Raw genomic sequence first — 12,209 nt, 5'->3', positions numbered from 1 at the left:
AGGACGCTGCTGGCAGAGATGGCGATAAAGTGAGTCCCTGATTATGTTGATTCAATTGCTATTCTTATTGATGAATGATATCCAAAGAGATTTCATACAAGCACTTTGTTTTATGTTGACTAATAGACGCATTTGCTTCCATGTAAGGGTCATGAGGCATCAAAGCCTCTCAAGTATTTTGGACTATATACCATTTGATTGAAAGGCTTGGATTTTGTAATACATTTGAAAACATTAGGACAGTGAGCTTTACCAGTGAAGGATCTCCATGTAATTTTCAAGGGTAGATTTTGTTGCTTTTCTCAGGAACCTGTCGAGGATGTGGACACCTGGGGCGAGTCAATCGAGACCCTACTCTTCTCGAAATGTAAGGAAATCCTGTACACAGTGATTCTAACTCGTACATGGCACTAAAAGCAGCCATTTCAGGGCGTATTCGTTTTGGAGAAAAAAATCATTGGGCCTCATTTGGCTTTGCTGCTACTGTTTTGAAACTTTCTTATTTCTGTGCTGCTGAGATTAAACTTTTCTTTAATGTTCGGTGCCATTTGAAATATCAGGCTTGTTGAATGGCACCGGCATATCGTAAAGATTCTGACTGATTTTTAATGATTAAAGAGTTTTCAATAAAAATGTTAGTAGTCTAACCTTTAAATGTGTCCAAACATTCATAAGTACATTTAGATGGCAGAGTTCTGGCATTTCTTGTTTGTGAAAAACCTAAGAAAATAAGGATTAAGATGCAGATGAGCTGTCAGGTGCTGGGGATTGACGAGCATAATGCAAATGTATAATAAAATAAGTTTGCAAGAGAAGTATTTGCAAAAATTTGACTTTACACTGGGGGGGAAAACGCTACATTCCTTGTGGATCTAATTGTTGGAAATAAAATTACAAAATTAAATTAAATCCAGTCAGTCTTTGTCTGCCTATTATGATGCTGTTTCAGGACCATTGAGCATACATGTCTTTGACTTTCCATTATATGTTTTAGTTGTTACATCTAAATTGTGAATGCTATTTCTGATTCTGATCATTTCTAATGTTGCAGCGGGACAGATGGCTTTCCAGGAATTCTTGAAGTCAGAATACAGCGAGGAAAATATTCTGTTCTGGTTGGCATGTGAGGAATACAAAAAGATTACAAGTGTGCCAGAGATGATCAGCATGGCAAACCAAATCTACACCGAGTTTGTCCAAGCGGAATCACCCAGACAGGTAACTCAACTCAAACTGTGCATTTTGGAGAAACTCTTTTAATACATGTACTGAGGATATCTGTTCGTCATTCCTGCGGCAGTTTAAAAGCCAAGGAGTTAAAGAGCTTTTTGTTTTGTTGAATTTTGTTTTGATGTGCTTATCACATATTGGGACCATTAAATCTGTAATACGTTTTAACCGTAGCCTTCCTTTTTTTAGGTTAACATAGATTCTGGTACTCGCACAAACATAACAAACAACATCTCGGAGCCAAACCTGAAATCATTTGACACAGCACAGAAGATGATCTTCAGTCTAATGGCGAGAGACTGCTATCCCAGGTTTCTCAAGTCTGACATCTACCAGGCCATTCGACAAGGAAAGAGATGACTCCTTAATAGTCCACCGTTACTATTGCCAGTGATAACTTGTAAATTATTATTTTATATTTGTTAAGCATGACCTTTATTAGTTTTGGATGGAAATAGGTTTATTCTGATCAATATTTCAACATAGAATTCTTTGAATTATGTATGTCCTACATAATGTCCCCAAGAGCATCTTTACAGTGTCACATGTGTGCCTTTTCCTAATTTGAAAGTAAAATAAAACTACAGGTATGTTGATTTTACAGTGTAACCGAAAAACACAAATGCAGCATGTGTTATGGGCCTCAACAGATTCTGTCATTTCCTGGTTTCCTGATTATCAACACGCTGTTGAAAAAGCAATTATTCATAAGGACAAAATAAGACACAGCACATAGGTTTATCTTTTTTTATCCATCTTGTACAGCCACTAAATCTAGAGTTTAAGTCTTTAACAATGTAACCGGTCAGGGAATTAATTTGTCAGGCAGTAATTTATTATTATTGGGAATGTAATTCTTTCTTTTCTATGAAAATTTGTTTTTGTTTGCTTAGTTTTTCTCATGAATGATGTTGACTGTCAGGAGGAAATTCATTATACGAATTTAAAAAGCTATTTAAAACAATAAAAATGTATTAATTAAATATAGCATTTGTATTATTTGCATGTTGTATTATGTGCTTTTTTAGGGCAACAATATAATAGTATAGTTATAGAAAAAAACATGCATTAATTTAATGGTGCAGCAATATCTATTGTCAGAAAAATGAAATTCTTAAATACTGAAATTAGTAAATATGTGTAGAATTTTTTTTTAATATGAGGGTCTGCTACAATGTAGGCTACCCCTAAAAAAACAGACGCAAAACCAATAAGAAAAAAGAAAACATCAGTGTATAATGTTTTGCGATATTGCTTATACTTATAGTAAAAAAAATCATCCTTTTACCTTTTTTTAAGGAAAATACCATAAGAATTTATTTTGCCAGCAGTTTGCAGCAACAACACATTTTGGGGCGTTTTTGGACAGGGACTATCTTAAACCAGGATTAGGCCTTTGTTAAATTGGGAAATGTAAAAACATAATTTGCAAAAAAATAATTAGGTTAAGTACTGTGTGCATCTTGAGACACATAATATGTCTAAGATATGTCAGTGCAAGTTGTGTTCCTCTAACTTTTAAATAAGTTTGGGACAGGTTCAGCCCTGTCCGGGAAACCTCCCCTTTAAACTAGCCTAAAACTTGATTTAAAGGTGTACATCAATTATATTTGGCAGTTAGCATCTGCCCTATACTCATTTAAAGCATTTGAGGGCAGAGCCCCTAAATTGAGTTTAACTTTTTGTTTGTTACTCACCTTCGTACAGTTCCATGCTTAAACTACTGTTTGACTGATGACAGGATAGTGCCTGGAACATCCGAAAGTACCATATTGAATTGACTTATCTTTGTTTACGTGATCAACAATATCTTATTGGTTTCCACTGCTAATGTCAACAACCTTGGCTTATAAGACTAAGACACTCTGGAGGTGAATTGTGGTTAGACACCGCGTGCTCAAGGGCATTGAAAGGATTTAATCTGCTGCAGCTAGAACGTAAAAGCTTATTGGTAATGGATTTCTTTATGCATACATATAAGTCGCCACGTGGTGGCAATAGAGTTGCAATTTATCATTTTCTATTGTAGAACGCAAGGGTGAATCATACGAATACATAAAGCTGTGTGTCGTTTCGGAAGGCTGCGCACTCCGGAGGTCTCATTGAAGCCGTCTCGTTTCATTAAAGCAGGTAGCACACGTATGCAGCCTTCTAATACGACCTACTTTCACGAGAATTCAGAGGACAAATGAGATGTATCCTTCTTTGCTAGAGATAACCCACAATGGCAATTAATCAATTAATCAACGGCAGCAGCTGCACCTTTAATCAAATATATGGGGTTACAGGTTACAAATTATTTTGTGTCACGTTTTTTTAATCTTAGCAGGCAGATGTAGTAATGAGGTTTACAGGCGTTTACTGATTTTTACGTTTTAGAACAGTAAGGCAATTTTTTTACTTTTGTTTAACTCTTTTAGCATTGTTTACGGTAGAATTTACCAACTTTTACCTCTTAAAATCATGTAAAAATCGATTAAATTAATTTGACATGTGTGTGAGTGCAACGTATTGTCATAGCAACGTGGTACCTCATGTTTCCTTTTCTGCCAGTATGTCCTATGAAGGACGTCTCGTACTTAAATGCATTAGTAGCTACAGACACCTCCTTAAAAAATTAAGCAAATTCACATACAAAAAAAACACATTTGCAATAAGGTCGTGGGGCAGAGAGCATTTTCACAATGTAAAAAATCACTACTTACTTTTTTCCTTCTGTGTTTTTGTCTTGTGAAGAAATGCACATTATGTAAGAATTTTAGCTTCTTCACATTTTTCTTAGCCTTTTCAAAAACAGGAATTGCATTTATGCAAATTCATTACTAGACGAATAAATGTCATTGTGGATAACTGTTTTGTAATTCTCATAACAAGTTTTGGATCAGTAACACAGTTGAAGTCATCAATGCCAAACCCAGAGTTACAAATATAAAAATATAATATGTATTGATTTGTTTTTAGCATAAAGGTTAATAAAAGTGGCTAAATTACAAATGGAACTTCTAACTAAATGGTCATTTAGAATCTAGTCACAGCATTATGGTCCCTGGTTCGAGTCCTGGCTAAGTCAGGCTTTTGTGGCTTTCAGGTTTTTGTGTAGAGTTTGCATGTTCTCCCTGTGTCAGCATGGGCTTCCCCTATGTTTTCACAGTAAACTGGAGATGCTAAATTGCCCTTCCTTGCTATCATTTACTCGCCTAGTTCTTCACAGTGACACAGAAAATATATTTTGGTTCCTCAAAGACCCTTTCAGTCATTTACTCTTAAAATAACAATTACTTTTTAGACTTTTTAGTCTTTACAGTTTTTCTCAATTGCTTAAACACATTTGTTGAAATTATTGCTCCTTTTCTCTGAACTCTATAAACACAAATCCATAACTTCTCACCCAATTTCTTCAACATCCTATTTTGGGTCAAAATTAAGCTCTCCACTCACACCATTCAAACTTTTCCTCAAATATAACACGCAAGCACTCAGAGACACTCACACTACAATATAGTGGTGATATCAATTCAAAAGATGTAGACAAGATAAGTTCAAAAAGTAAAAAAACACATAAACTGGGTATGCAACACAATACAGAATACATTTGCATAAATATATAAACAAAGTGGCATCCTACTCACCTTGTGCCCAATTATGTTATAGGATAGCAATGTCTTGGTCTACTGACAAAATATTATAAGTGGTCTCCAAGTTCTGCAAAAATACAGAACATGCTACAAATAAACTTGACAGTGTATACCTGCTAAAGTTTATTGGAAAGAATAGTAAAATGTCAGTACTGTAAACATACAGTATAATTACTAAAGCAGTATAAAGGCCTGTAGAAGATTTTACACCAAGCGAACTACACCAAGCGAACTACACCAAGCGAACTACACCAAGCGAACTACACCAAGCGAACTACACCAAGCGAACTACACCAAGCGAACTACACCAAGCGAACTACACCAAGCGAACTACACCAAGCGAACTACACCAAGCGAACTACACCAAGCGAACTACACCAAGCGAACTACACCAAGCGAACTACACCAAGCGAACTACACCAAGCGAACTACACCAAGCGAACTACACCAAGCGAACTACACCAAGCGAACTACACCAAGCGAACTACGAGGACAACTGACTAAATTCATTATGATTAGATCATTATAAAGGGAACCAATCAGGAAGGGAACAGCTGTGGGACATGAAATAATTAACAACCAATAATGAGGAAACAAGAGGGCGGGGACAAAGACGAGACCAGACCTCTTTCTACGCTAAACATGTGGGTCTGTTATGATCCTGACACTAGACTAGAAAATCCTGACCAAAGGAGGCAGATTCATCACACCTCAGATTAGATTAAACCAAAACATAATGTGTATAATGGTTCACAAAACCAGTCAAGTGCAATTGAAAACCAAGAGCTCACAGAAAGTAAAGCATACATTAACTGCTATCAATATTTTGTTGACCTTCCTATGTAGTAATATTTTGTAGTCATTTTCCTTATTCTTGAGTCAGTAAACTTGTGCTCATGTGTTGTGTGTTATATATTCCTAACATTGTGCTTTAATTTTTGCTCTAAATACAAATTTATGCTCTTGTTTCATTTAGTAAAGGTGAATGTTGATCTTGGTTGTTGTCAGTCACTGACATTCTGCATAACATCTTTTTTACTCCAAGAAAGGTTTGGACCAACGTAAGCGGAAATAAATAATAAAGGAATTCAAATTGTGGTGTACTGTCCCTTTAAAATTCATAGCAAAATATTCTGAGTAAACTAGCCAGACTGTTGGCGTAGGGTCAACGGCTGTTTTACTTTTTTGTGCTTCTGTTGTGTGGGTGTCTTCCTCAAACTCTCTACTCTTTTTTTTAAGTACACATTCATATTCAAAGGGGAAACAGCAGTTTCATCCATATGACAATATGTTTCAGAAGGTTTGATGTCATGTGCTGTTGTGACTGGGCTGTTTCCGCAGGGCCATTTTATCAACCATCAATCTCCATTGTCTTGTTAATGATACTATAGGTAGAACTAAATTGTTTCCATTGTCTAAGTGTTGCTTGACCTGTCATCACCACAATGCTTAGGTGTTTTGTGCGGTTATCGGGGTATGAGACTGGCTGCAGTGCTCTACTATATATATATATATTTAGTTTAAAAAATTAGTTTAGAACACAAAAATATAATTTTGCAAACAAACATTCACATTTTATTTATTGACTGAATAATGAAGAATGAGCAGCCAATACAGCACCGAATAGATGGGATCTCCTTTATATTGATCAAAAGCATCTCAGGGTGAGACCTCAAGAAGCTGTTTGATAAAGTGAAAACATTACTGCAAATACACTGAAGATGATAAAATATAACACGGTTTAACATATTTCCCATAGTTGCCTTTGTTTTATTCATAAGTTCATTATTATTCAAAAATATGGAAATAAATATGATCACGTGTATGTGTGGTCTTGTGTGTGCGTATAGATAGGTCTATTAGATTATGATGACCTCTATGGGTGCCGTACGGTGCTGTATACAGCTACAGTAGATGAACGTTGTTTTGCGTCATAGTTGTTATCATGTATATGTCAGGTTTATTATCTGCTTATTTGTTCATTGTATCTGTTTGTGTTGAATGATTGTTAAAATATAAAGGCAAACCTTAAGTTGCACAAACAAACTTATATAATCAATATATAAGTGATAAAATAATGCCTTCAGTTTCCTGTCTGTCAGTTTCATTTTTACTCATTGCTTTGCACTTATTTTCTTGAATGTGTGACATGGCTGTGAGATGTAACAGCTGTGAAAAATGAAACCTCAGAGAAATGGTCTGAAATTTTTTAAAAATTCCCAAACAATGATGCGTTTTTTTTGATTACGCACCAAGATCTGCTTTTACAAGGCGATGGGCCTAATTCAGAAATATGGCAAACTTGCTCCTCTGAATAGTGAAAATGATGTTGCATCTCAAGGCATCAGTTTCTGTGTGACCCAGCATGCAAATGGCATTGTTCCTTTTCACAAGTGCCTATGTATAATACATATGAAAGTAAATATGCCCCTATATATAAACATAGACCTGTAAACAGGCAAGTAAGACATAAATAGATTTATTTCCCTGAAAGTGTTAACATTGTGACTATGCAGAGCTGTCAAAACAATGCTGTTTGTTCAAGCCACTGGGCACAACAACATTGGCTCAACCACTGCTGTGAGTTTGGGGTGGGGACTATGTGTTTGTCCAACCAATTGCAGACAAGTTTCTAGAGGCCTGCTTGAATTCTTTCCCATTCTCTCTGCATAAACAAATGTGGAGAATGGACTAATTTAGTCTTACTTTAGTACGAGAAATTCGCTCAAAGGCATATCTGTGGTCACCTGCTATTTGGTTTTTATCACGTGCATAATTGGAAACTGGCTTCAGGGAGTGATCTGCTGTAAAACAAAATTCTTTCTACAGACCTCCGGTATAAATATTGTTTTTTCTATTTATTAAAAATATTACGAAATTTAAAAATAATACGTGCAGTTTCTTCACTGTTATCATTATCTAATGTAACTGCAAGTGTTCAGCAAACAGGTAGTTCTGCCCAAAACTCACACCATTAATTAAACCATGTTAGAAAAAAGCAACGTTCTGAATGACACAGTACTTACAACCAAAATCAACCTATGAATAGTAACTTTCTGTTAAAAGAGGACAACCTAATAATGATTTAACAGGCACATTTGATGTTGTGCACCTATAGTGCACTATGCACATCGTCCTAATTCGCTGTCTTTAGGGAAATGGAAAAACACTGTACTTTTTAAATGATTAAATTCTGTGTAGTCAAAATTAGCAGGCACTTTTAAATACTTGGTTAGACTTTTGCAAAACCCAGTGACAAAAGTAAAGGGTGACTATTAGAGATTTATGGAGATATGGGGTTTCAGAAGGCCGGCGAAATATATATGTTTGTTGTATCTACAGGAGGCCTTAACTCTTCTGTATAATAGAGCAGGTCTGAACAAGTGTGGTGTCAGGGAACTTAAAAACCAGAAGTGATACTGTCGACTTGAATAAGGCTTTCTGTGTTATATGATGACATGTATTAGTAGACAAAACCTTTCTTTTCTTTACCAAACTTCCCTACGTATAGGGACCTCTTAGGTAATTTTTACTTGAAGAAAATTATAGGCTTTCTGCCAAATCATATTTCTAAACCACAAGCAAATTCCCCAGCAACTCCACGAATTAGCTAAACTAGCTGTGTATGAATTCTCATCTAATGATAGCAAAAGCTTGTTTGCTATTATAGAACATTTCTTATAATGCACAGTTTATAACACAATACGGCCTGTATTATGAGTTACTAATATATTTTTTGCATTTATTGATCAGCTAAAAGACATTAAGCTTGCTTTTCTGATAGGCTGTATCTGATGATGTTGGTACAGACCAAAATGATGTTGACTGGCCCATTAGCCTGACTAAAATACACTACATTACATTGTCCAGTAAAGAAAGAAGCAAAACAATATAAAAAAATGCTTAGTAAAGAAAGCATAGCCATTATGTTTTTTCATAGTCAAACACAGACAAAACTTGTATAGGCCTATTGTAAAAAGGTATGATGGAAAAGTCAGCATTTGCTTATCTCTTCAAATATTCCCATCTGATTTGCATCTCTACATTTTCACAAAGGCTGTGTGACAGCTTTCATATAAATAGAACGACAGGCTGGAACAGAATAACGTTCAACCTAGCTAGTTAGCGTCACACCAAAAACTTCCTCTTTCTTTGTGGTTAGCTAATGCTAAGCTGATGACGCTCGGGCAGGACTGTATATAAAGCGGATGTAAAAACATCCCGCTCTCATGAACTGAAATAACTGAAACATATCTACACACGTCAACACCAGACAAGTCTTTGTAAAGATGCCAACTGTTTTGTCACCTTCACCCGAAATGGACAATATGAACAAGGAGGATAAAATTGTCAACTCAAGGTACATTACTTTTTTTATTGTGTTTTATTTGTAGTAAATTTTCTCATGGATTTGGATTCTCATTTATCTAATTTTGAACAAATTTGCCTCCACAGGAGACTAGACAAGTGGCGTTTTCGCTGCCCTATGTCACAAAAGTAAGCACGTTTGCCTTTGCTTTCTTTCTTTCTTTCTTTCTTTCTTTCTTTCTTTCACTTTCCATATTTCTTTCCATTTTGCTTTCTTTCTTTTTTCAAAGTTTTTTAAACTTACTCATTTTGTATTTTTTTATATTTAAACAGACTGAACTCCAGTGAGACACTGCTATGGTCCCAGTCATTGGAAAACCTTCTTAGCTCTAAATGTAAGTGCTACTCTATATGCCTTTTTAAATAAACTGCATTGCATCTTGTATACTTCAAATAATACAACATACTTGTTTAAATTTCATACATACATTATAAAAACATATATACATGCATGAACTCAGGCCTGTTCAGGTTAAGAGAATAAATTCATTGTACATTGTTTATTTTAGATGGCATGGCAACGTTCCACGCCTTCCTCAAGTCCGAGTTCAGTGATGAGAACATCGAATTTTGGCTGATCTGTGAAGATTTCAAAAAAATCAGGACTTCATCCAGGCTGACGTCAAGGGCCAAGAAGATATTTGAACTTTACATCAAGGCAGAAGCTCCTAAAGAGGTAAGCGATTGTGAACATCTCATGCTTGCACTTAGGTTAAAAAAAGATAATCCTCACCACTATCGGTTTCTCCTCAGATAAACATCGACCACAGAACGAGGGACGTCATCAAACAGAATGTTCAAGCTCCCACTAAACTGTGTTTCGACGATGCCCAGAAGATCGTATATGGTCTAATGGAGAGGGATTCATATCCCAGGTTCCTTCGCTCAGACATCTACAGATCTCTTCTGCAGTCAGTGTCAGAAAGGCTCAATGGCTGAACATCTAAAACAGACTTTAAGGCTCCAGAGTCTTTTGTTGGATTGTCGGTGTATTGAGCGTGTGATGGCCAAGGAGGTTTCTTAGAGCCTGGATTTGCACAAGGTGCACTGGACATCAAGCTCTACATAAACTCTTGTATAAGCTATCGTTTTTATCAGCCGCAGTACACTGCTCCACTGTTTATGACAAATTAGCGTGTTGAACCACAGGAGCTCATGAAACATTTGAAACATTGATCCTGTTTACATCTGGAATTGACATCCGTCTCATCGTGGATTTGGCTACATACGGGTGCAAGCGGGGTCTAAAATATTTTGTGTTCAGGTCAATTACCATATACTACATTTGGGCATTGTTGTAAATGTATGTGACCATAATGGCATTTGTAGAGTATACCCTATTATGTATTAAGTCATCCTGCTCAACAGTTAAGGATGGCCTACTGTACTTACCTGTCAAATGACTTTTTAGGAGGGTTTTAACTTCGCTTGTTACTTACAGCTTTGAAAGAATAACAAATGGAAAAGTGCATAAGGATATGCAGTCAATTGACTTGATGACTTGTGACATGTGACATCATTTAATACTGCTCAACCGTAAATACAGTAAACATTCTGTTACATTTGCAGTAAGATTAAGAACAAGATGTAGCTATATTGTATTTTGAATTAACAATCGGTGATATACATGTACACAGATGTACTGTAAGATGGGCCTGGGCCTGTTGGACCAAAATATCCTGAGAACTTTATTTAACAATTTGTACATTATAAATATGACTGTCAAATGTTGAAAGCATAAGATGACTTCGGAATGACACGAATACCTTTAGTTAAATTCAATATTCAACAATTGTATTACAAATTTAAGTGGAATCAATATGATATCTGTGCACTAATCGCAGAGAACACCTACCAATTAGAACTTTTATGAAAATACCATTCTCAGTTGGATGTTGGCCTTTTTCAAAAGTTTGGAAACATATAATATTATTTTATAACAGAATATTTTTACATAACTGCTAGACAAGCTTATTAAGCTAATTTTATTTAATAACTTAATAAACACAAATGCAAAAAGTTGTTATTTTTGTTTGTTTGTTTGTTTGTTAAAAATATGTGGTCCTAAAATGTTGGACATCTAAGCCACTTTTAAAATGTAGCTATCAATGTCATTATATTAAATAATAAAATGTTGTGTGTTAAATGATAAAACAATTTTGGTAATATGTTTATGGTAAATGTAATAAGCCCTCCTGGGCAAAGACACCTATGTATAAGTGAACTAAACAAACCCAGAGACTTGAGTTAAGTTAAAGTTAAGACATGCAAGTTTTACTATTTCCTAAGCCATGCTTGTACTTCATTTATTATTTGCTCACAAACATGTAAGACAAAATATTGTATTAAGACTTTTTTACTGGATATCCCCTTCACAGTACTGCTTTCTGTTTCATGATCAAAGCATCACATGGTAATGTCTGACTTTCTGTCACCACTTCCCTGTTTACACAAACGCTGTGTTGGTCAGCGTACTCTTTTCAAATATCACAGACGTTGAGACGTAGGAAGGTGAGGGTATTTTGTCTCAACTTAGACAAGAGACATTGTGTCACACACAAACCGTTTAGTTTTCATGGCACTTAACGTACAGGAAAAAAACATGTTTAATTTCCTTTGTAATAAAATTATTTTGGTGGGTCATATGCAAAGTGAAAATTCAGAGTAATTTACTTTTGTTGCCATTACCTTTAGCCACAATATGCAGCATATATTGTGAATATAGTAGGTGTATGGCAGGTCAGGTGTTCTGAAAAAAAAATTGTAATGTGCTTTCACAGTCTATGACTTTTAATCAAAATTTGCAACATAAATGATTGAGTTATGAATTTTGATAACTCATAGCAAACAACTGTTGATTGTAGCTCATAGAGTTACTCCCATTCTTTTTACCATGGTTTACCAAGTTGACTATGGTAATTGAAATTAGCAGAGGGATTTTTACAGTAAACTAAAGACATCCTGCAAAAGAGAATT

General features: G+C 35.4%; 1 protein-coding gene across 1 annotated transcript; it reads left to right on the top strand.

Moving 5' to 3' along the window:
- The first annotated feature begins 348 nt into the window (after window positions 1–348).
- Window positions 349–11,383, top strand: LOC306892553 (uncharacterized protein). The gene is made up of 8 exons (XM_079453685.1): window positions 349–367; window positions 1,052–1,218; window positions 1,420–1,566; window positions 9,116–9,225; window positions 9,321–9,362; window positions 9,507–9,568; window positions 9,743–9,909; window positions 9,987–11,383. The coding sequence occupies exons 2-8, from the start codon at window positions 1,060–1,062 to the stop codon at window positions 10,170–10,172; spliced, it is 873 nt and encodes a 290-aa protein (XP_079309811.1). The 5' UTR covers window positions 349–367; window positions 1,052–1,059; the 3' UTR covers window positions 10,173–11,383.
- Window positions 11,384–12,209: the final 826 nt, after the last annotated feature.

The sequence above is a fragment of the Barbatula barbatula genome (genome assembly GCF_947034865.1).
Source record: "Barbatula barbatula genome assembly, chromosome: 3".
NCBI lineage: Eukaryota > Metazoa > Chordata > Actinopteri > Cypriniformes > Nemacheilidae > Barbatula > Barbatula barbatula.
This window is presented reverse-complemented; position numbering and strand designations above follow the sequence as displayed.